Source organism: Trachypithecus francoisi, unplaced genomic scaffold, assembly GCF_009764315.1.
Source record: "Trachypithecus francoisi isolate TF-2019V2 unplaced genomic scaffold, Tfra_2.0 Lachesis_group2, whole genome shotgun sequence".
In the NCBI taxonomy this organism is placed as follows: domain Eukaryota; kingdom Metazoa; phylum Chordata; class Mammalia; order Primates; family Cercopithecidae; genus Trachypithecus; species Trachypithecus francoisi.
The window spans coordinates 142607332-142633541 of NW_022681465.1; the positions used below are offsets into that span (position 1 = coordinate 142607332).

At 43.4% G+C, this 26210-nt stretch overlaps 1 protein-coding gene and 1 pseudogene across 4 annotated transcripts in view; one reads left to right on the plus strand and one right to left on the minus strand.

The window, feature by feature from the left end:
- Positions 1 to 26210, plus strand: part of GALNT10 (polypeptide N-acetylgalactosaminyltransferase 10) — a 233254-nt gene that overhangs the window by 127247 nt on the left and 79797 nt on the right. For all 4 annotated transcript variants that reach the window (XM_033180692.1, XM_033180691.1, XM_033180688.1 and 1 more), the window contains exon 4: positions 11331 to 11497. In XM_033180692.1, the coding sequence (XP_033036583.1) occupies positions 11331 to 11497 (167 nt within the window). The remainder of the gene's footprint in view (positions 1 to 11330; positions 11498 to 26210) is intronic.
- Positions 19220 to 20182, minus strand: LOC117065637 (annotated as a pseudogene).

A 26210-nucleotide genomic window follows, 5' to 3' on the forward strand; every position in this document is an offset into this window, starting at 1 on the left:
TGCTGCTACCAAGAGAAAGAGAAGACATGCAGACTTGTCCATTCCCTCATTGACATAAAGGGAAACTGAGGTCCAGCTGGGACCTCAGTTGCATGGATTGTTGACTTAGATTGTTGCATGGCAGAATAAAGGCTAGAAGCCACAATTTCAGACACCTACTTAGTTTCCTCAATATTTGTTTTTTACCTAGTCATTCTTTTGTGCCGATACAATTAATAGGATTGATAAATTATCCCTATAAAATACTAATATATATAAAAGACAGATGGGTTTAAATTTGGGCTTCATTCCTTGCCAGCTATTTGACCATAGGCAAGTTTCTTCTCTGTAGCTTGTTTCTTCTTCTTTGTGATGAGAATTATATTCCCTACATTATAAGATTATTTTGACAATTAAATGACTTAATGCATATTTAGTGCCTACAGCACTGTCTGGCATATTGGAAATCCTCAACAGATGTTTTCTATTATTGTCATTGTCACTCTCTGCCTTATTTTTTAACTGCTTATCAGTATTCCATCGTTTGAATTTTTCATCTTTTATTTCATCTTCCCCTATTGGTGGACATTCACTGTTTCTGCTCTTTACACTATTTCAGTGTGTGTCAATGAACATCCCCAGTTGTGTCTCTTTGTCCCTGTGCTGTACACCTCTCACTAAGCTTTGCACAGGCAGGCTCGGAACCTAATCAGACCATAAACCACAGGACAGTGAAAGTGCTTTTACAACAGAGAAAATGTTTCCACCAACTCTCAGTTGTAAGATTCTAAACTCCACAGAAGTCTCTTCTTTCACAGTACCTTTTGGGGTCCGAAGTATTGATTCAAGAGGGCCTCAACATTGAGGCTATGTGCTGGAAGTTTCAGAGTGCCATTGCTCTGACCCTCTGCTGGGCCACCACTCCGCCCGGTCCTGACCCCAGAGAGACTCTTCCAAGCACCTCAGGAGATCATGCTGCATCTAGAAGCCCACAAAGACCTGGATGCCATCTGGGGTGGGGGAAGCAGAGGGAGGACACGGAAGAGTCCGTGTGCTGTGTGCCATGTTGTAAAGACAAATGCACGTGTGCAGAGGGGAACACAGAGAGGACACATCCCGAATGTTTAGCAGAGGCCAGCCCCACATGTTAGCGGCAGGACAGTATGTTTGCTGTTGTCAGTTTTCCTTTGAGCCTCGCTGTGTCTTCCAGACTTTTGTGCTTAGCAATGATCACTTTTGAAATTTTAAAAAATATGTTATTTTAAATAAATACTACCTGGATTTGAGGCCCAAATCCAAGTCATTTACCCCTCTGAGCTCCATTTTCCTCATCTGGAAAATGGGGTTAACACTCCCTGCTTCATCTACCTTATTTGAATATGGTACAGATTAGAGGAGAGAGAAGGAAACGTGCTCTCTAAACTGTCAGGCATAAGCCATGAGGAAGCAGAGGTTATCTTGCCTGGCCCACAGTGGTAGCCATGCCCAGCCTCTTTGCAGTGGGAGCATTGCCCTAGGCCCCTTTTCCTGTGGCTGCTTTCTGAGGACATGTGGACAAAAGGATGCTTCTTATTTATCATACACAAAGGAAGAGGGCACACTCCACCATCCAGTGTTAAGATCCTAAAACACAACATGTAGACAGGTCTTAAGTGGAGCTGCTAAGATGGGAGTGTCACTGGTATGAGTAGCGGCTTTCTATTTTCTTATGTGCAGTCCCCAGATCCCCTTTGTCTGCTGTGATCTGTAGCCTAATAAGAGGCAGAGAAAAGGGGCTTTGCTTGGGCTCTGGACTGGAAGGTGGCTTGTGGGCAGGTCTATAGAGCCAGGTACCCTGCTGGATGCTGGAGAGATTAATTTAAGCAGGTCACACAATTTTTTTGTTTAAACAAAGAATCTCTACGAAGCTAGGACCAAACTAATGACTAGTGCTCATGGCAAACGTCGAATTTAAGTTTTGTGTTTATTTAGGAAATGACTGGATGGATAGAGGAGGGAAAGAGAGATCAAAAAAAATTGTAAAGACAGGCACACGTTCAGGGCTGTGATCCAAGCTGAGCCTTTTATTTGAGTTCTGAATAATCTTTAATTCCATGATTGAATTAAATTAGAAGTGAATTTAGTCTATTGTGGCTTTGTCTACTTCCCTTAAGGCATGATGGTGTTTGTGTGTCTAACTGCAGGCTGTGGGGCCCGGCTCTGGGCCTGGAGTGAGTGAGGGCTTTCTGATGTGTAATAGCTATATTGTATTTCACCCGTGGACCCCAGGCAATTTATTACAGCTAACACCCCACCCCCAACCCTGCTTCAATCAAGCAAGCCTCCTGTGAAATTAGATGTTAAGACAGGAACTTTTGTAGAAAACCAGATATCACCAGTCTTTCTTGGCTGCAAAGGATTCAGCCGAGTTAAGGAAAGGGGATTTTTAAGAAGGGATGCTTTCATTTATTTGTGAAGGCCAACATAATGAAGTTGGAGCAGATTCCCGGAGAATGCTAGCTGAAATGATCAAAAGGATTAGAGAGGAGGGGAAGGGGCAGAGGAAGGCTTTGTGGGGACTGAATAAAAAGAGGCCAGCAAGATGGTAGAGCAAGAGAGGATATGAAGGATGTCTGGAAGGTCCCAAAGGGAGAGAGGCTGACTTTTCCATCAGAACTGGACTACTGGAATCAGAGGAGTCTTGTTCACACGATGGAATGAGCTCTCTGCCAGATGTAATGGTGAAGTCAGGGCAAAGGCATATCTGCCCTCCCACAGTTTCCCCTTGTGCCTCTAGCAGAGGTATAATTTGAAACTAAGAAGTCCTGGACTCTGACCTGTTTTTTTTCCCCCAGCATTTCTTTCTGAAATCATCAGACATACAGAAAAGTTGAAAGAATTATACAGTGAACACCCATATTCCCATCATGTCCATAATTAGCATTGGTTTACTTACTGGATCACATCTCTATCCATCTAACCCTCTCTCCACTCCTCAATCCACTATATGTTTTGATGCGTTTCAAAGTAAGTTGCAAAGTGACTCCTGCCCATTTTGACAGTTGAACAGTAGATTGCAGTGGCATACAAAGAGATGTTGTTACATGCATTGCCCTGAGATGTCACAAGTTTCTCCTCAAAACTTTTTTTTTTTTCTCCTTGAGACAGGGTCTTGCTGTGTCACCCAGACAGAGTGCAGTGACACGATCTTGGCTCACGGCAACCTCCTCTGCCTCCCAGGCTCAGCCTCAGCCTCCCAAGTAGCTACAACTACAGGTGCCCACCACTACACCCGCTAATTGTTGTTTTTTTTATTTTTTATTTTTTATTTTTGTAGATGAGGTCTCACTATATTGCTTAAGCTGTCTTGAACTCATGAGCTCAGGTGATCCTCCTGCCTCAGCCTCCCAAAGTGCTGTGATTACAGGTGTGAGCCACTGCACCTGGCCACCCCCAAAACTTGTTACCAGTCTCTGGAGCCCCTTCCCTTGAGGCTTTTTACTTCCAGGCTCTCAGATTCCAGCATCACCAGGGATCTGGGAGCTAACATGAGGGAATGAAACAGCTGAAGCTGCCCTGGTGTGAGGCTGTGGGGAGAGCTGAAGTGTCTGGAGAGCACCTGCCCCCTAGAGAGGGGCACCCGCTGTCACCTCCAGCCCATTGCTGTTGCATGAGACTCTGGGGTCAATGTTGCCCAAGTTTAAGAAAAACCAGAAATGAGGGGTTTTGTGTGGAATCTTCCACTTTTTAAATGTTTGCAAATAATGTTTACACCCTGGGCAAAAGGGTATCAAGGACAACTCCTCGTGTATTTGTTTTCTATAGCTGCCATAGCAAATTACCATGGATCTGGAAGCCTAAACAATACAATGCATAATGTATTCTTACCATTTTAAACAACATAGAGGTATTCTTACAGTTCTGTAGGTCAGAAATACAACGTGCATGGGTCTCACCAGGCTAAAATCAAGATGTCAGTGGCAGTGTTACTTTCCTTTCTGGAGGCTCTAGGGGAACCTTGCTTGTCTGGGTTGAGGACTGAGGCTCCTGTTCCCTGGCTGGTTGTCAGCTGAGGACTGTTCCCAGCTGCTAAGAGCTGCCCACCTTCCTGGGCTCATGACCCCTTTCCTCCATCTTCAGAGCCAGCAACCATGGGTGGAGTCCCTCTTGTAGCTCAAATCTCTACTTCTTCTGTCTCATCTTTTAATGCAGACAGAAAGGTTCTCTGCTTTTAAAGACCCCTTGTGATTACATTGGGACCATGTAGATAATCCTGGCTCCTTAACCTCAATCATCTCCAGGTCCTTAACCTCAATCATGTCTGCAAGGCCCCCTTTGCTACATAAGGTACACATGGTCACAGGTTCCAGGGATTAGGGTATGGCCATCCTTGGGGGCTGCTACTCTGCTTACCACACCTGGTTTCTGGCTGGAGACACAGGTGGGCAATTGTTCTTTCTGAGCCTGCCTTTCCCAGGGCCCTCTTCTGGGCCCTGGGAAAATTCCCTGTCCTCCCAAAGGAACTGATGTCCTCAGCCAGAGCTCACCATGCTGGTACAATTCCTGAGACTCCCCCTCCTGCCTGGACCCTGGCCTCCCTGCAGCAAGGGCAAGAGCATTTCCTGCAAGGGAATCACACTGCCCTACAGCTACAAAGCAAGAGACACGTAGACAAAAGAACTTGGGATATGGTATGAAAAGACTGAAGTTGAACTCTGGTATCATTTATTCATTCAGCAAATATTTATTGATCACAGACTGTGTGCCTGATACTGTGCTAGGCTAAGCATAAAAATGTCCCTCATCATGGAGCTTATATTCTAGGGAAGAAGACAGACAAGTAAACTCCCAGATAAAATCTATAAAGTGCAATGAAGAGAAGCATAGTGTGCTAGGAGATTAAATAGGGCTCAGCAAACTTTTTCTGTAAGGGGCCAGATAGTAAATGTTACAGGCTTTGCGGGCCACATGGGATCTCTATTGCATAGTTTACTTTGATTTGTATGTTGTTTTGTTTTGTTAAAAATCTAAAAGTTAGCCTGGTGTGGTGGCACCCACCTGTAGTCCCAGCTACTCAGGAGACTGAGGTGGGAGGATCATTGGAACCCAGGAGTTGGAAACTTCAGTGAGCTATGATTGCACCACCACACTCCAGCCTGGACAACAGAGTAAGACCCCATCTCAAAAAAAAAAATGTAAAAGTCATTTTAGCTTGAGGGTCATACAAAAACAGGCTGCTGGATTTGGCCTTCAGACCATAGTTTTGGCTGATGCCTGGGACGGAATATCAGGAGGGACCTACCTACAGCTGGGGAAGCAGGGGCCAGGAGAGACTTCTGTGAGGAGGCAACCTTCAAGCTAGGATGTGGAGGTATGAGGAGCAGCCAGCCGGGCAGTCAGGTTATGTATGTAGGAGGGCAGGTGTGGACAGGGAGGTCAAGGGAACCCCTGCTCACATTCGAAGAACCAAGAGGAAGCCCCATTTTTTGGTGCTTCTCCACCTCAGCAGGTTCCTTCGCCTCGCTGAGCCTCCCTCAGCGTTCCTTCCTCCTCACAGGATTGTCTTGAGCATTACCTGAGATCCTGTCAGGTACTGAAACCAGGTATGGCAGGCAGAGCTGCTACCACCCCCTACAATGTTCAGTGCTTCAAGCCCCATTACGGGGGTAGGGCTGTGTTACACTGTGGAGTGCCGCAGCACTGAGAATTCCACCTTCCCTGGCCGCCTCCTCTGCCTTGAGCCTCAGCACCTTCAGTGAAATGGGGATGGAAGCCCTGCCTTGCCTGCTCCCTGGGGCTCTGGTGAAAATTTGAATGTGAAAGTGGCCTGTGGATGTCAGCCTCATGGTTGAGAGGGCAGGCTCTGGGGTGAGTACCAGGTTCAGAGTCTACTGTTTCTAGTTGTGTGACTACATACATTTCTACACCGTCTCTGTGCTTCAGGCTCATTGCGTGTAACCCGGGGAAGGTAATCATGCCTTCCATGTGGGGTTCTGTCAGTGTTGAGTGATGAGGCAGCGCTCTGTGCAGATGCAGTGTCCCCAGCTGCTGGCAGGAGGGACAGTGGGCAGCTCACAGCTGTGCTTCCCACCGGGAATTGCCCTAGACAGCCTTGCTCAAGGTTATGCCCCCTCCCAATGACTAATTGATGCTTGGATATAAAGGCCAGGCCCCTTGTCTCACTCTAGGACCACTTAGAAAGGCCTTCTCAGCTACAGAGTTCCTGGTAAAAATGGGCCAGGGGCTCAAATGCACCCACATGGGGGCAGCCTCTTCCTCACTCCTCTGCCTGTCTCACCTCCTTACAGGCAAATCTCCCCAGAGTGCTCCCCAAGAAACCATCAAAAAACAATTTTCACCTCAAGATCTGTTCCCAGGGAACCCAATATCTACCAGTTATGGATGTGAATATTTTAGGGTAATGATTCTCAGGTTTGAGTGGGCATCAAAGTCACCCAGGGAGCCTGATAAAATAAAAATTGCTGGGCCCCAACCTGAGAGTTTCTGATTCAAGTGGTCTGGGGTGGCCAGAGAATCTGCATTTCTAACAAGAAGCTCTCGGTGATGCTACCACTTTCCAAATCAGTGTTTTAGAACTCAGTAAGTTGCTGCCCTCCTCTTATTCCTCTTCTCACCTAAAGCTAAATCATAGAGCTTATCGAAATCAAATTGATAAATTTTATTTCTGTGAAATGGTCTTGCTGTGACCAAGTAGACTTGCTTAGAAAGAAAGAATGCAAGGATCAACCATAAAATAAAATGGAGTCTTAGAAGGAGGGAAGAATCAAGATGGAAGATATATAGATAAAAGCCAGAAATCTTTGCATTACTTGGTTTTTGGATTTGACTTGGGAACCATGTAAATATTTAATATAATTATAAAAACAAGATTAAGTCTAAACTAAATGCAGAAAGCAATCCCTAAAAATAAAGAGCTAAATGAAATAAATGAGCCCAATGTGTGTAAGTTGGTGGCCTAACCATGCAGAGAGGAGTTGTTTCAAGTGGCTTAAATACATAAAAATTTGACTGTAGATTCCTAGTTATATATGTATGCTGGAGACAAATAACTTTTCTGTAATCATATTCTTAGCCATTATATTGGTATTGTTTTCTGAAACTATTATATATTGTAGAAAAAAGCAAATAAGTAGCCATATTAATGTTGAGAATTCATATTTTTAGCAAAAGAGATACAATAAAATCAGACAAAGACATAACAAGAAAACTATAGACCAGTGTCCCTTGTGAGTTTTGATGCAGAAATTCTCAACAAAATACTAGCAAACCAAATTCAGCAATGTATAAGAAAGGTTATACACTATGACCAAGTAGGATGTTGCAGGAATGGAAGACTGGTTCAATATATGAAAATCGATGTAAATACATCATATTAATAAAATAAAAGACAAAACTGACATGATCATCTCAGTAGATGCAAAAAAAAAAAAAAAAGCATTTGACGAAATCCAACACTTCTTTTTCCAGGATTAAAACACTCAGCAAACTAGGAATAGAAGGGAACTGCTCCAAGCTGATAAAGTGCTTCTGTGAAAAACCCACTCTAACATCTTACTTACTGGTGAGAGACTGAATATTCGCTTTTCCTCCTAAGATCAGGAACAAGATAAGGATGTCTGCTCTTGCCTTCTGTTTAGCATTGTACTGGAGTCACTAGCCAAGACAATTAGACAAGAAAAAGAAATAAAAAGACATCTCTATGGGAAAGGAATAAGTAAAATTACCTCTATTTGTAGGTGACATTGTCTTGTACATAAGAAATTCTAAGGAATTTATACAAAATTATTAGAACTAATAAATGTGCTCAGCAAGATTGCAGGATGCAAAATTAATATACAAAAATCAATTGCATTTCTACACACTTGCAAAACAAATTGAAAGTAAAATGTACATTTACTGGCCATTTTTCCAGAGAAGATGTACAAATGGCCGATAGACATATGAAAAGATACTCAACGTCCTTAGTCATTAAATGGTAAGGAGATACCACTTCACACTCACTAGGATGGCTATAATCAGAAAGGTGGACAATAGCACGCATTGGTGAGGATATGGGGAAATTGGAAATCTCATTTCACATTGCTGGTGGGAATGTGAAATGGTGTTATCACTTTGGAAAACCATTTGATAGGTCCTTACAAAGTTAAAAATGGAGTTGCCTTTGACCCAGCAGTTCTGCTGTTTGCTGTGTACCCATAGAATTGAAAACATGTCTACATAAAAACTTGCACATGAATGTTCATATTCTTGTATTATTCATAATAGGCAAAAGGGGGAAACATCCCAAATATCCATTAATTGATGAATAGATAAATAAAATGTGGTGAATTCATACAATGGGCTATGATTCAGCTATGAAAAAGAAATGAAACATTGATGCATGCTACAACATGGATGAACTTTGAAAACATTACACTAAGTGTGGCCAGACACAAAAAGCCTCAAATATGAATCCATTTATATAAAATGTCCAGGATAGGAAAATCCATGAACACAGAAAGCAGATTAGGGATTGCTAGCAGCTAGCTGGCAGGAGGGGAAGATGGGGAATGACCGCTAGTACACACAGGATTTCTTTAGGAGTGATGAAAATGTTGTGGAATTTGACAGTGGTTATAGTTGCACAACTCTGTGAATATATTAAGAACTGCTAAATTAAAAAAGAGTAACTTTTATGGTGTGTGAATTATATCTCAATACAAAGGAGATACAATATAAAATTAGAGTTCAGTAAAACTCAGTAATTCTATATGTTAAATATAAAATTTCTGCTTAAACTCATAATGTATTGTTTAAAATATATTTGTACCAGCCTGGGCAACTTAGTGAAACCTTGTATCTACAAAAAAATTCAAAAATTAGCCAGGCACAGGGTGGCGTGTGCCTGTAGTCCCAGCTACTTGGGAGGCTGAGGTGGGATGGCATGAGCCTGGGAGATGGAGGTTTCATTGAGCCGAGATTGTGTCACTGCACTTCAGCCTGGGTGACAGAGTGAAACCCTGTCTCAAAAAAATAAAATAAAATATATTTGTAGTTCTGACCACTGGAAAGGCATAGAAACTATAACCAACCTAGTGGTAAGGAACACCCTTAGTGCGCATATTGCAGCATCCGAATGGTGATATTGATGATGTTAAGGATTAAAGGTTCCTTGGCAGAATGGCTGATTCCAGGTTAGGGCAGGAAATGTGCAAGTTAAGTCTGGGGAATCTTTTCATATCTTTTATCATAAAACAAGGAAGCTATCAGTACTCTGGTCATGTCCAAAGGACTCTGGAGTCAACCTGAGAAGACTCCTTTTGGCTAAAGATGGGTTTATTTGGGAACCAGTAAGAATGAGAACTGCATTGGATTGAACCACATTAGTTATGTCTCCATTTGTGAGTTAACATAATTGGCCATCTTTGGAGGATGCTGGGTAACCAACTCATTCTAAAGACTTGTAAAGAATCAAGAACTTACCCTGCCTTTCCTATACTTTGGAGTGAACAAATAGTTGATGTGGTAAATTTTTCTCTATAGAATAATTTCAGCTGGTAAATGAAGATGGAGTAATAGAATTAGAATGTAATCATTTTTCAAACTCCTGATGAAATAAAATATTTAGGCATCGATTATCACAAAAGGAAAGACAACTGGACACAATGTGTCTCCTAAGGGATCCCTGTGCCACCATCTTTGAAGAGGCTGTCAGAATAGCTTATTGAATTAGGTCAAGCTTATAGATCTAGCTAGCAGTTTATAAGAACTAAAGGGGGACAGACAGAGGAACAGTTTAAAGGATACCACAGAGATGCAAGCAGCAAAATGCAGACTGTGGGGACTCCTATAGGATAAATGGCCCAGTTTCTTCAATAAATAAATCGAAGGGAAAAAAAAGGAGGGCATAAGTTTATGTGTAAAAGAGACTTAGGAGACCTATGAGCTGTACGTAGTATGTGGACCTTGTTTTGATCCTGTTTTAAACCAACTATAGAAAGACATAAGATCAGGGAAATTTGCACACCAACTAGATATTTGATGATATTAAGGAACAATGTTAATTCTTCTGGGTGTTATAATGGTATGAAAGATGCACAAGGGGCAGGGCCTTCCACCCCTAAGCTTACCATGGTGGAGACTAGAGCCCAGGGAGAGAAAGAGGAGGGGCTGAGCCATTGAAGCCCGGTTTATTCTTCCAAACTCATGGATAAATCATTTCTCCTCTATTGGAGAGGAATGTGTAATAGGAAAAAACAAACTCACTGTTTTTCCCTCTCTATTCATACATGCAACACAGAATATTTCTGTGACCAAATGTGCGGGGTAGGGAGAGGGACTCCCCCAACAAGCAATTCTCCAACACCAGCCTGCTATCCTGTGATTCAATTCAATTCTGACACTACCTGCCGGGAGTTAGAGTCAGATCCCACAGGTAAAGGGCTTGGTCCCACAAGATTATCCCTCACCCCCCACTTTCAGATGCCATTTGCAAATCCAGGCCTGGGGTAGTTCTGACCAGTTGGGTATAAATTGGTGGTTCCCCTCCTTGGATTTGATTATCTGCCAGAGTGGCTTACAGAACTCAGGGGGACACCTTCACCAGTTTATTATGAAGCATATTAGAAAGGATACAAATGAACAACCAGATGAAGAGCTGCATAGGGCGGGGTCTGTGGGAAGGACCTCCCACGTTCTTGTGGAGGCCTCACCACATGGACATGATTAATTATCATCACAGTCTCCAGCTGCTGTCCCCCTTCCTGGAGGACGGTGGGGTGGGGCTGAGAGTTCTAAGCTTCTAATGATGGCATGTTCTTTCTGGTGACCACCCTGCCTCCTGGAGCCCACCAAGAGTCACCTCATTAGAACAAAAGATGCGTCTGTCACCCAGAAAACACCGAGAGATTTAGGAGCTCTGTGTCAGGAACTGGGGTCAAAGATGAAGTATTAGAACATAAGATTTTCCTGGCACCCCTGTTGCTTAGGAAGTGACAAGTTTTAGAAGCTCTGTGCCAGGAACCAAGGACAAAGACCAAAGTCTGTAGTTCTTATTATAAATCACAATATCACAGCTGGACAGAGAGGCCAGAGTGTTACTGAAGGGCTGTCCTCCACATGAAATCACGACTATTCAAAACCAGGGAGGTCTTTTATACATATCCCTGTGTGGTATATATGCAGAGATTAGAGGTACAACTTTGGGATGTCATGTAGAAGTTCCTGCGTGACCAAAGTCTCCCTGGATTTTGCTCGTTCCCTAACGACTGGAGAGGAAGTGGGATTTGCAGTTAGCTAAACCCTGTGACTGAGTTCTCTTGGCAGGAGGAGAGCTGACCCTGTCCTCTGCCTCCCCTTGTGTTTCCCTCTAGCTGCAACAGCAAGCGCTACCTGGAGACACTTCCCAATACAAGCATCATCATCCCCTTCCACAACGAAGGCTGGTCCTCCCTCCTCCGCACCGTCCACAGTGTGCTCAACCGCTCGCCCCCAGAGCTGGTTGCTGAGATTGTGCTGGTCGACGACTTCAGTGATCGAGGTAGGATCTGTCCCACCGAGCCTCCCACCCCCTGTGCTTCATCTGGTGACTCACCAAAGGGATGGCAGGTTTTCCCTTCTTTAGCAGCGTCAACATATAGGCCATCATTGGCTGAATGCCTGGACCTTGCACTGTGCACACATTTTCTCATTTAATCCTCACAACTCATGAAGTGGCTGCTATTTTTACCGCTGTGTATCTGTTTAGAAATGTATTAACTGGAAAAAAAAAAAAAAAAAAACAGAAAACTTGATACACAATAGCTCAAACAAGTGTAAGGATTCATTCACTTATCTGTCTCTATCTATTTATTAAATATTGCATAACAAGAGCTCCAGGACTGGTACAACTGGCTGCTCAGAGCTGTCATCCAAGAGCCAGGCTGTTTCTTTGTTTCTGCTTCCTTATCCTCATGGTCACAAAATGGTACCTCTGGCAAGTCTGCCTTTCAGGCAGGAAAAAGGGTGGAAAACAAAGGGCACAAAGCCTTCATCTGTCAAGGTTTTGCCTTCTAATTCAGGACAGTGTCCTGTAGACTCACAGCCAGATCCCTGGCATCTGGGCACCCCTATCTGCAAGGAAGGCAGGGAATGTGAGTGTTTTGGTTTGTGGCCTCTTTGGTGAGTTAGGAAAAGGAGAAGTGGATTGGAGATGTCAAGTAAGTCCAGCTGGGATTGCAGTGTCTGGCACACCGTTTTACAGATGAGAAAACTGAGACCCAGAGAAGTTAAGTGACTTACCCTTGGTCACAGCTCTCAGATAGTAATGTGGCGACCGAACCATGTCTCTCTGGCCCCAAGCATGTGATCTTAGCTACATCCAGAGCCTCTTAGCTGTGAATCTTACCCTGTGGAATAACTCTCGGTCTTGGGTTTAAGAGACAGAGATAGGGCCAAAAGTGAAATCCAAGAAGAAATTGCCCTTCAGCCAGTGGCCTCAAGCTTATTCTTTGCATCAAAGCTTTCACCAATTGCTGCAAAATTAAGAGAATCCCTTTCCTCTGCTCACCTTTTTACAGAGGCACTAATAAGCAGTGAAGAGAGGGAGTATGCGTGCACTCCAGAATAATTGCAGCTGACAGTTTCAGGAGCGGCTCACCTGCCATCGCCCCGTTTTAATACCATGCTCTTAATTACACACCTTTAGTACAGAGGCCTCAGAGAAACAGAGAGAGAGAGGGTGTGTATGTGTGTGTGTATGTGTGTGTGTGTGTGTGTGTGTGTGTGTAGACATTTAACTCAGTTCTTACCCGGTCTATAAAGTCTTCCCTAACTCTTGACATACACTCATTCTCATGCTACCCTTTACATTTCCTTCCCTTCCCTTACAACTTATCACAGGTGAAATTAAAATATGTATTTGTGTGAACATTGGTGTGTTGTGTGCCTCTCCTACTAGACTGTCTATTCTGATTGCAAGGACCACCACATTGGTCCTGTTCACCACAGATCCCAGCTCCTTAGGCATACAGCAGGTGCTTACTACATGTTTGATGCATGATCAGAGCCTGGTTCTTCAGTTTTCTTAGTGCTTCCACCCTGGAAGTACTAACAGTAAACCTCGAGCACACTGTATGAGATTTATCTGTGTCCACAGAGCAAGGCCTGTGAGCCTGCTGATGGTAGAGGTGTGCCTTCCTCGTCCCGTAGTCCTGCTGTTTGGCAGAGAGCCTGGAAATAGCTATGTCTCTGATCCCGGCCCTGCCACACACTGTCTCTGTGACCTTGACCCAGTCACTTCCCCTTTCAGAACTTTAGTCCCCTCATCTATCAAATGGGATCACAATAGTACCTATGACCTCTTAGGTGGCTGTCACTGTCAAATGAGTTAATAGATGTCTATCAAGTGCTTAGGACAGTGCCTGGTGCAGAGTGAACATTAAAGATAGACATCTGAGCTTGGTATCATTTCTGTTGTGGACGTTACTTATGGTTGGTGTGCAGGAAGGGAAGTCAGGGATGAGTGTACAGAGGTGCATGCACAGGACGGATGTGTGGGTGCAGGTATGTCTTTTCTTTCTGTAGGGAAGAAGATTTTTGCAAACTGTAAAACACTGAGCAAACAGTCTCTGGTCTCATCCTCTGCCTAAAATATCTCCCTGTTCCTTCACTCCTCTCTTTATAATAGCAGCCCCCATTTTGGGGAGAAGCTCAATATGCCAGGCCCATATATTCTCTCATTTATTCTTGACAGGAGCCTCTGAAGGAAGCCTTGGGGTCCCTCCTCTCAGATGAGGAGGGCTAAGTGATTCGCCCAGAATCACAGGCCGTGGAGTGGCATCCCTAGGCCTATGGACTCAGCACGCAGACCCTGGCTCCACTTCTGCCTCTTGCTTCCTCTCTTCTGCTTTCCCTTTCCCAGCCTCCTCTCCCAGCCTCATCCTTGTCCCAGTGTGGGCTGCCACCCACAAGCCAAGGGCTCACAGCTGGGCAGTAGAAAGGGAAAAAAATGAGCTAACTGCTCAAGTGATTAATAGATTCTCTGCAGCATAAACAGCCTCCGCCACCTGGGGACAAACACCTGAGCCTTCCCTCGGTACGGGCTGCTTGCTCTGAGCAGGCTCCTTGTTGTACTCCTTCTCAGGGCCACAGCAGTGGCAGTGAGGGCTGTGCTCACTCTCTCACACTCCCCAAAGACCCAGCCACAGCAGGGCCCTCTGTCCTGGAGCACAGCACACAGCGTGCTCTGTCCTGCCTCGGGATCCTGTGCTCTTCCTCTGCCTAAACGCCCTCTTCCCAGGTCTTCCAATGGCTGGCTCCCCTCATCCCATCATCATTTAGACCGCACCACTACCATTATTCACCATGCTGCGGTTACATGGCTATTTGTTGAGCTGTTTATTCATTGTCAGTCTTCCCCCACTAGACCACTTGTGGTCTAGAAGGAGGTGATTAGTAAATGTTTGTGAATGAGTGAATAGATGCATGAGGAGGGAGGGAGGGAATGTATGGCAGCTACCCATGCATACAGAAAACCATCACCAGCAGCAGGGCCATCTTCAGCCAGCAAGACAGATGTGGCTGTGGAAGACGCTGCAGTTCCTGCAGTGACTGGTGCTGGTCCACGTCTGTGTTTTCAGGCTCGGGTCCCTGTAACCTGTTTTTCTGAAGCATGAGCTGCCCTGGGATTGGGCTTGCAGCACTCAGCAGGATCCCCCTCTGGGCATGATAGGGCATCCATCCTTCAGACATGGAGTAAACCAGACCTCAGCCAGATTTAAAACAAGCATCTCTCCTTGTTCAGTTAGAAAAGAATTTCAAGATCATCTAGGCCAGTGACTTTGTGCCTGCTTCTCAGAGCAGCAGAGGCCCCAGAGAAGTCTCAGGAAATGCTGTGAGAGGTATAGAGAACCACACAGGCACAAGTGGGGTTCAGGTGCCTCTCCTGGCATGATCTGTATTTACTTTCTAAAAAGTGATCACTGGGGGAGTTCCACTGCTAAAAAAAAGTTTGTGAAAACCACTGTGTAACTCAACCTGCTCATTTTACAGATGAGAGGCCCGAGGCCTGGAGCAGTAGGCAGACTTAACCAGGAGCACACAGCTAGCTGGTTGCAGGAGAGGGACAAGACCCCATATCTGGGCCACAGTGCAGCCTTGTCCCCACTCACCTCGGGTGGTTAAGTGATACATCTGCAGAAATGCGTTATTCCTTTCTATTTCCAAGGGCACTTCTTAATAAATTACTTTCCCTTTGTATTACAGTGTAAACTTTTTGCTAAAAAGAATTCATTACCAAACATGATTAGTCCTGACCTATAGTGGTTTGCACTTCTAAATATCCCAGTTTCCTCAGTGTTGTACCCAGTGGTAAAGATAACAGAATAACCCCCTCCCCTGCCAATGAAGTGTAGCAGTCTTGAGAAAGAAAAGGTGCACTTCATAAGAAGATCATTCTCTAAGTGCATCGGTTTCTCCAGAGAGCAAAAATATTAATTCAATGTGGTACCATACCCAATCCTAAAAAGATACAGAAGAAAAATAATACCATCCCATTTCACAGATGAGAATGAAAACTGAGACCCCCGATCGCTGCCCCTTTTTCTCAATCAATCAGGCACCCAGCCCAGAGGAGGACTCCCACCTCACACCCCTCAGTCTTGCACCTCAGCTGCCATGTTTTACAGCCTGCATTTTTCAGAAAAGCAATCATTATTCTTGTTTCAAGAAGAAATTCTCAAGGCGGCTTTGGAAGAAAACTTACTCAGCAGTGATTGTTTTAAAAATGAGATTTGGGAGAAACAATTTCAGGATTATGAAGAGGCCTGTCTAAAGTACAGCAAATATGGACCATCCTACAAGACAGATTTCTCTGGGCTACATTAGCAGAGGCTGTTCTCAGAGCTGAAATTCATAGATGCTAACTACAAGCTAGATTGGCACTGCCTAGCAGAAGGCATTTTCCTCTGAAATGAATCCCCTCCAAGATTCTCAGGGCAACTAACTGTAATTCAGCTAAGGGTCGAGACCTCAGATAGGAGACAAAATTGGAGCAAATGAATTCTTGAAATAAGATCCAGAGCTTTGTGCGGGCAGTATCAGGGACTCGAGTGGAAGCAGAAGCTGACACCGGAATAATCCTGGCTCTGCTTACAAATAGAACACTACACTTTGCCAGGGGTCTCCAAAAGCTCTTCAAATGCATGAGCTTTGCTTGAGGATTAGGAGAACATTGAGGTGTTTTTGCACATGTGGAAGGGAAAGATGGGGGTATAGGCTGGCAGACTTGTCCCTGGGTTGCACTGCCTGGGTGGCATGTTTTTATGAGGAAAAACAAGAGAGGTCTTGTTCATTTGTTTGTTTTTATTCCCTGTCTCCTTAGCCTCTCCACTTTCAAACAGTGTTGTTTTTCCAGAAAAATTAGTTATGTGGTAATGGAAAGAATTACTGTGTTTGGATTAACCACAGGCTGCCCAGAATGATGAGGTACAAAAGTGACAGGCTATATGATCTCATTGACAGCATTTTCTCCAGCTCAACTCCCTTTCTACAAACAAACAAACATAGGGAGTGGTTCCCAACAGAAGTTCTTAGCAGGTGTTTGCAGAGCTGTTGAAAAGTTGTTGGCAGTGATTGGTGCTGGAAGGAGTATAGACAATGCCGGGCCCATTAGTTCACATGGTAGTGAGCTCACCTCGCCCATGAGGCCAGGGTCAGTAGTCCTCTTCCCATGATGGGCTTATTAAGTCTGACCTGCACTCTCACACCATGCCAGTCATGGGAACACATCACGGAAATCCATTTTGCCCTGTCCCTCTTTGCATCACTCTTGACACTGCCCGATAAGCATCTATTCCCCATTTCTTGTCTTCTCTCGAGCAGCCTTAGTTTGCTTCTGATACCACCACAACTTGTTGGCGTGGCCTTTTCCCACTTACATTTTATTGCTCAGGTTCTTTCACATTTTTGAGTTTTTTTGCTGCTTATTTTGTTTTTTTCTATGTCTGTTCTGATTTATCAAAGTAATTCATATTCATGTATTCAGCAGTATTTGTGACATGACTCTGTGCCACATGCTGTACTTTGTGCTGATATAAGAGGAATCAAATAGGCTTCCCTCGATGGCTCCAGTAGGCCTAGAGGAGGTAAGGGGCAGTTGTAAGACCATGAAACCATGATATATGTGCTACCTGGAGAAAGTCCAAGCAATGTAGAGTACAGAGGACAACAGGGCAGACTTCCTGGAAAAAATTCCAGCGAAATTTAATCCAAAGCATTGTAGATATTACTCCTTGGGGTTAGGGAAAGGAAGAACATTCCAGGCAGAAAGAGCAGGAAAAGCACAGGCTGAAAGTCGAGGAGAAAATGTGAGAAATGCAGAAAGAGCCGTCCATAACCTTATCACGTGGAGGCAATTAGTATTAATATTTAGGCTTTTTGCCCCAGTGTTTTTTCTTTCAATAGACCTTACTTTTTAGAACAGTTTAGGTTCACAGCAAAACTAAGTAAAAAGTAGGTAGGTCCATGGCCATACTACCCTGAACACACCCAATCTCATCTGAAAGTACAGAGAGTTCTCCACTATCAAAATCTCATACCATAGTGGTACATTTGTTACAATCCCTGAACCCATATCAATACATCATTTTCTCCTAAAATCCATAGTTTATATTAGGGTTCACTCTGGTGTTGTACATTCTATGGATTTGGACAAGTATATAATGACATATATCTACCATTATAGCATCATACAGAGTAGTTTCACTACCCTAAAAGTCCTCTGTGCTCCACCTGTTCATCTCTCCCTTTCCCTAAACCCTGGCAGCCACCAGTCATTTTACTGTCGCTATAGTTTTACTTTTTCCACAATGTAATGTAGTTGGAATCATACAGTATATAAAACCTTTTCAGATTGGCTTCTTTCACCCACGAATATGCACTTAAGGTTCCTCTGTGTCTTTTTATGGCTTGATAGCTCATTTCTTTTTAGTGCTGAATAACGTTCCATTTTCTGGATATACCACAGTTTGTTTATCCATTCACCTACTGAAGGACATCTTGGCTGCTTCCAAGTTTTGGCAAATATTAGTAAAACCACTGTGAACATTTGTGTACAGAATTTTGTGTGGACCTAGGTTTTCAGCTTACTTAGGTAAATGCCAAGGAATGTGATTGCTGGATCATTTGGTAAGAGTATATATAGTTTTATAAGAAACTGCCAAATTGTCTTCCAAAGTGGCTTACCATTTTGCATTTCCACCTGCAATGAATGAGAGTTCCTGCTGTTCCACCTCCTCGCCAGCATTTGATATTGTCAGTGTTTTGGATTTTGCCAATAGCTGCTTAGTGGTCTCTCACTTTTATTTTCACTTGAATTTTCTAGTGACATATGATATGGAGCATCTTTTTGTATGCCTATCTGCCATTTGTAAATTTTCTTTTTGTTCTGAGTATTTTATCATTTCTGTTTTCTTTTTCATACCCTCCCAATTCCCCTCCAGTCCCACCCCGCTGAGGAAATTCAGGTTTGCTGTCTGGTATGTATCATCCCAGACCATTCTGTATAATCATACTAACTAACATATAGCAACATGTAATAAAAAGAACTCATGTTTATTGAGCTTCTACTGTGTGCTAAATGCATTCACTCATTTATTATCACAGCACTATGATAGGTTCTATCATGCCCAGTGTGAAAACCGTAGTGGCCTCAATGATATCAGACCTCATTTTTCTACTTAAAAATTTAATACTTTTGTCCCCATTTTACAGATGATAAAACTGGGACACAAGTAAGTTGCTGATGTGTACTTAGCTGAAAGAGGCAGAGCTTTGATTTAAAACCATCCATTCTGATTCCAGAACCTTTACTCCTAAGCTTTACATGCTTTTCCTCCTCTTTTATTGGAATCATACTGTATACATTACTTTACCACATTTTTTTAAAAGACATATTTATTCAGCATCATGATCAGACTATTACATTTAGCAATCAACAGCATGGGTGCAAAAAAAAAAAATCAACATTAAAACCCTTTGTTCGAATGCTTTACACTTTCCACAGAACAGGGACTAAAATAACCTGTTATACAGTTAATCACAAATACAGGCCTTGAGTTTTTTGCCCACCCACATGAGTATTTGTCTAAAACATGTCTTCTTTGTAGCAGCTAGGCTCTGCCACTACTGTGCTTGGCTGAGTTCACAAATCTGATATAACCTGTAGCTTCCCTGTCACTTCTCTGGCTCTCCTCTCCTGCTAAGTTTTGTTTTCTTGCAGTAATTAAAATCTTCTGTCACTGCCATAGCTACTGCTGGTACTGGAACTGCCATAGGCACCTTGGTTTCATGGTTTGGCAAAGTATTGGCCTCCACCACCATAGGGGACAGCACTTCTGCCTCCAAAGTTTCCTCCCTTCATGGGTCCAAAATTTGAAGACTGATGGTTGTAATTGCCAAAATCATTGTAGCTTCCATCACCTCCAGAATTGCTTCCATCATTACCAAATCCATTAGAGCCATCCCCACTGCCACCATATCCACCACCACCATGGCTGCCACCAAAGCCACCACAATCACCGAAGTTCCATCTGTGACCAAAGTCATCATTCCCACTAAAACCACCTCCACAACCACCACCAAAGTTTCCAGAGCCACTTCAGCTTCTTTGGCTGAATGAAGCACTAGCCATCTCTTGCTTTGACAGGGCTTTCCTAACTTCACATTTGTGGCCATTCACAGGATAGTATTTCTAAATTACAGTCTTATCCACGGAGTCATGGTCGTCAAAGGTTACAAAGGCAAAGCCCCTTTTCTTGCCAGTGCCTTGATCAGTCATGATTTCAATCACTTCATTTTTTCCATATTGTTCAAAATAATCTCTTAGGTGATGTACTTCAGCATCTTCTTTAATGCAACCAGCAAATATCTTTTTCACAGTTGAGTGGGCACCTGGTCTTTGAGAATCTCCTCTTGAGACAGCTGTCCTTGGTTCCACAACTCTTCCATCCACCTTGTGTGGCCTTGCATTCATGGCTGCATCCACCTCCTCCACGGTGGCATAGGTGGCAAACACACAGCCCCTGGGGCGCTTGGTGCTTGGATCTCTCCTTACCACACAATCTGTGAGCGTTCCCCATTGCTCAAAATGGCTCCTCAGGCTCTCATCAGTTGTTTCAAAGCTCAACCCTCCAATGAAGAGCTTCCTCAGCTGCTTGGGCTCTTTAGGAGACTCTGATTTAGACATGATAGCAGTGGGAAGAGACTTTAATGATGCTTCCTCAGTGGCGTCCACAGGCAGAAAGCTACAACTTTTTTTTTTCTGTTAATGTATCACAGCCATCCTTCAGGTCAGTAGTAGAAACAGAGCAAACTCATTTGTCTTTTAATAACTAAATTAATATTCCATAGTGGTAATCTATATTTAGTCCCTTTTTAAGGGCACTTTGTGGAGTGAACATTCAATCATATACAACTTTGCATCCTGGTTTCTTTCACTTAACTTTTTACAATCCCTTCCCCTTGTCATTGTGAAATGACTACCCATCTCTTTTTCTTTGAGACAATGGTGACATAGAGACAGGAGTCAAGCAAGTCCAGAATATCAGCTGTATTGTTGTAGAGGCTGATCCAGAGAACACAACATGAATCTCTTTGTACCCGTTTTCTTCTGAATGACTGACCCAGGGACAGGCTTAGCAGGTGTGGAACCATGGCCTCGCTGGCAGGGCAGAGTCGGCCAAAAAGCATGGCGCAAGGAGGACAGATAAAGCCAGCCGTGCAGGCACAGTGACTGTTTTTACTTCAGCCTGTCCGGCCTCACCTCCACAACCTTCCTTAGAGGTGAAATAGTTTCCTGCTACGAAAGCACAAGGGCAGGGGAAGTGACTTCTGTTCCAGATGATGAAGCTGAGGCTTGGAGAGATGGTTGGGAGGTGGCTTCAGCTGCTTATCTGCCCTCATAGTCATCTCCTCGTTGGGAATTGCATTGACAGAAGGGATTGATTGTCCCCACAGTGGGCTCAGTAATCTTAAGAATCCCACATCTCAAGTATCAGTCTCCACCACTAAGGAAATCTTCAGGCTTTCTTGATTCTCTTCTCCTTTCATATCTTTGACATCCTAAACGCTTCTCCCTCAGACTCCAAAGGAGAGAACAGCTAAGAAGATTAAAACTGTTACAGAATATCAATTAGTTTATAATGAGGGAAATCTATAAACATTTTGGTGGATATCTGGTAGAAACACAGGATGCAAGAGTCAATATATCTATGGGATATTTTGTGCATCTTTAAAAAAAAAAACAAACCCCAGGATTTTGTGGATCAAGTACTGTATAAATGATTTACTGGAGAGAAAAAAAAAAATCAAATAAACCGCTCAGATTGCATCTGAAGCATCGAAAGCTGCAATGTTTGGGAAAGAATTGTTTCTGTAGTGGAAAATAGCTGCATTATATTTTCAGAAAGGTGACGCTTCTATTGACGTGGGTGAACCTTCTACATTTTAAAAACTTGGTGCGGTAAGAGTGCGGTAACTCACGGATATTCTCGTGATTTTCTTATGGGATTAAAGTCTAACCTTTTCCACTGTTTTAGTGTTTCCTTAAAAACACAGTGTGGGGGAGTAAAAACCGATGGAACACAAGATTGGGGAGCCTTGGATAATGTCCCCAGGGAGAGGGCAGAGGAACTGCCCCCTTCTGTCATAGTCTTCCTTCAGAAAGCTCCTGGGCCTTCCTGCCAGCTTAGGCCTGATGTAAATTCTTATCTACTCAGGGTTTGAAGAGAGATGAGATTTGAGGCTGAAATAAAAGTATTAGGTCGGTGCAAAAGGAATTGCGGTTTTTGCCATTACCTTTCATAGGAAAAGCCGCAGTTATTTTTGCACCAACCTAACAGTAGGTTCCTTAATAACTAACCTGGTCTAGTGCACACCAGCCAAGTCCTATTCACATCATTCACATTCTCAAGCTCAATAAGTGGGGAGCTGAAAGTGCTCATTTGCCTGCATTGCAGAGTGAAAAAAAGCAGTAATAGCAATAATAATAATGTGACACAGCACCTATATAGCACTTTCTATGTGCCAGACACTGTTGTAAGTGACTTAAACACATTATATTTCACTTTATAGGAAGCCTCTTTATAGACAACATTTGCCTAAAGGAAAAATTCACATTTAGTAGAGCAGTCAAACCAAATCCAAGAGATTTCCCTTCTCTGTGTGCCCCGCCTCCTAAATAAAACAAAAACTGTTAAATATAGATGTGAAATGACTACAGCATGACCTTTGATGTATGTCTATATGTCTAATAGGTATGTTATTCTGTTTTCATTTATTGTAAATCCTCTAAATAATATTGGTTCTAGCAGGCAAATGAAGCATGTTGGCCAAAAAGTAGGCATTAGTTCTAATCTGCTGCCTGACCCCAACCCACGGGAATCTCCAAGTAAACCCATTGCAAACAGAGATAGTTCGGGGATTCTTCCCAATTTCCTTAAAGAACTTCCAGCCCCTGAAGCTTTCAAGCACATCTTTATCAGACAACCACAACTCCAGAGTCAATTATGTTTTGATCTGAATCTGGAGGCACCTTTAGAGCTATTTACATCAGAGGCTTAAAATGCTACCAATTTTCATAGCCAAAAATAGGCAACAGTTGACAGCTCTAAAGATCAAGAAGGCCAAATATACACATTTATGTATCATTTATTTATTTCAAATTTTTTTAAAAAAGAAAATTCTACCACTGTACATTAATATAGCATTCGTGGGTATTGATAGTTTAATTTCTTTTTTCCCTCTTTTTCTCTTATTTTACTGTCTCATACCGAAATCTCATGAAAATGGAATTTTTACATCATTATATGGAACAAAGAAATAGACACGTGTTAAGGCCAAAGTAACATCCCTTCTTCTCGTGTGATTTAGTGAAGTTAGTTCCTGTAAAATAGTCACAGATGCAGGCTGCCTTTTCCAACCTTTGGGGATCCTCATTTTACTCAATTTCTTCGCCTAAAAGACAAAAATGCTCATTCCTCCTAGAATAATAATAGAATTATTTTATTTGCTTACTTTATAAATGCAGACCTCTTCAGAGATGCCCACCTTATTTATAAGCAACCAGGAATCTCAAAATAACCAATAACTTCCTATCATCTCCTATTTGTCCTCCACTCCTGGACTTGTTAATGAATGAGATTTATTGGGCATTGCTAATAATCTGCAGTGAAGGTGAAAGCAGATGGAATTATAAGGCTATGCTTTCTGTCTAGTCTTCTCAGAAATTGTTTTTGTTTTCCTATATGCTGTCAGAACACATGGTTTAGAATATTCTAAATAATAACCTCACTCCAGTCTCTGTTAATAGAAAACTCAAACTAACAATAACCTTCCCAGAGCCTCCACACTAGCTAGCAGATTTATCTTAACCAGACAGGAGGAAAGACTAGCCCTGACCCTTCCCAGCACACACGTTCTGCTGCCATACCACAGAACTTGAACTCATGAAGGAATGAAAATGACCTATAAATAGACTTTCTTCCTGAGCAAAGTGATGCCGAATATTCTTTTTAGTAGACACAAAACCCTGTGTCCTTTCTCCCTTTCGGCTGCAGGGAGGTGGAGGACATAGTCATTTTGGTGAACAGCTCCTCACCTCGCACCCAGTGCTTGTCATGCCAGCTGGGTCCTAAGTCCAGATGTGCCTCCGACCAGTCCCACCCCATCCTTTCCCCCATCCCATGAGCCAGTACATTCTCTTCTTGTGTAAACTAGTTGGAGTTGATTTTCTGTCATGTCTAACCCCAAAGCCGTAAGTACTGTCTTCCCTTTTGCGGCATGAGTGAGGATTGAGTAAGGTCCTGCACTGTGACAGGCCGGGCACATGGTCATCATTCCTTCAGTGGTGGTTGTTAATGATGCTGTTGTTATGGTGATGCTTGTTGTTATTACTGTTACCTGAAATGCTGCACTACCCTGTCCACCTCAAAGTCTCATTATGGGAATGAGATGAAATTAAAAATGTGAGATTAATGAGCTAAACAATGCAATGAGGACATACAAGAGGGTACTGATTTTCACAGAAGGAAAGAACCCCGAGGAGAACTTTCTAGTCGGGTGGCAGAGAAAAATGTGACCTTCGAAGCAGACATTCCAAACCTGGAGTGTGCCCCCGCGGTCTCCAGGTCATCTGGGTTCAAGCAATGGCTCTTAACTCTTATCCTTATCAACTTTGACTGAGGAGCTTGTTAAATGCAGGTTACCAGGGCCCACCCACAGAGATTCTGATTCAGTGGTTCTAGGGTGGGCCTCAGGAATCTGCATTCTTAACAGACATCTCAGATTATTTTGATAGAGTTGAAAAGATCCTCGGACTTTTGGAAAACACAGGATTCCAGGCGTGGCAGGTCACTCAGTGTGCTTTGTGATAGATTTGGATAGTGATGTCTTGGAATGTATACCCTGGGTCATGGTAAGTGCAACAACGCATGGCCCTTCTGGGAGGAGGTAAGTTAAGATGCTTTCAGCCTTGGCCAGACCCCTGTTTTCTAGGATGTCTTGTCCTAAATAATTGCCTTGCTATAACAGGCTTGTGTGGATTTATGGTCTCACATTTAATTTCAGCCACTATTCATTAATCCTGATGATCTCACTTAAATTATTAAACAGTCATATATTCCAATTTTGAGGGCACTAATTATATCCTTGAGAGGCTGTTATTATCTGGATGATCAGATACACTCAGCCAACACTAGACTGTTTTCTCCTCACTCATCAGAATTTTACACTTTTTCAGGATTTTTTCAGTTGCCACATGTGTTTTATGTGACAAGATCTCAGAGCTGAGGAATTATGAAATATGAGAGCAGAGGTTATCAAATTTTGGTATGCATAAGAATCACCTGGGGAGAATGTTTAACATGCAGATTCCCTAGGCCCTGTGAGTGTCCAGGTCCTCAGTCTCGGAGGAGTCCAGGAATCTGTGTTGTAACCAGCTTTCTGAGGATTGTGATGCAGCCAGTTCTGGGACCCTGAGCTGAGAAACTCTGCCTTCAGATGTTACTGCTGGTAGAAGCTCTCAAGAGATATTTGATGAGAACAAATACTGAGTGATGAGAACAGTCCCCTCATTTTTCAGTATGGAAACTGACACCCAGAGAGGAGAAAGCTCTCCTTCAAAGCCCCACGGCAGAGGCACTGCTGACATCTCTGGCCCGTTGTAAGGATCAAATGAGATAATAGATGGGAAAGCACTTTGGAAAGTATTCAGCACTCTATAAATGCAAGGAGGCACTATTATTTTCAGGTTGGGCCGGCCTTGTGACAGAAATGGCGTAGTACTTTCTCTCTAAATTACCATAATCACCTGTTTGAGGCCTCAGCCAAGCCCATAACTCTAAATTCACCAGGCATGGAATAAATTCCTCCTGAAATGTCCAATAAAAAAATATTTTATAGAAGAATGTGCTTGAGGCCCTGCCTAGTCCTCAGTCAGAAGTTTCCTTTTTCTGTTGCCTGGCCCCATCAATTCTGGGGGAAGATCACATCTCCTCCAACCTCGGGTACCTGCTTAAAAAGCCCTGCTTTCCAGCAGGTGGACTTCTGGCCTTTCTTGGAACATATAAAACTCATCCATGAACATTTTTGCCCTCAGAATGCTTCCTCCATATGAGCCCACTTCTAACATCTTTGTGGCTTTGGACATAGGAAAGCTGAAATCGGGGCACCCCAGGTCTTAAAGTTCCTTTAGTTCAGAATACTCAGTGGCTTGGGTTTGCTGCAAGTGTACTTCGAGGCCAGGTTGCTGATCCTGCAGGCTACCTCTGTGCTTCTGTGTGTGTTTGTCCTGCTGTGTCATGATTAACTGGATAGCTTTTAGGAAAGCATTTCCTCATACTGATTTAGAATCACACCCCTTGCAGGGTTCATCAGTGGGGTCTGCATCTATCCTGATCTTCCCATGACTCCCTCCAGGTTTTAGAAGACTCTGTTTGTATCCAAGTCCGTAAGTTCCTTCCACCACAAAATAAATTTCTTTCTTTTTTTTTTTTGGCAACAGGTCTCACTCTGTCGCCCAGGCAGTGGCAAGATCTCTGTGGTGGCTCACTGCAGCCTCCGCCTCCTGGGTTCAAGTGATTCTCCTGCCTCAGCCTCCTGAGTAGCTGGGATTACAGGCGTGCGCCACCATGTCCAGCTAATTTTTGTATTTTTAGTAGAGACGGGGTTTCACCATGTTGGCTAGGATGGTCTCGATCTCCTGACCTCGTGATCCG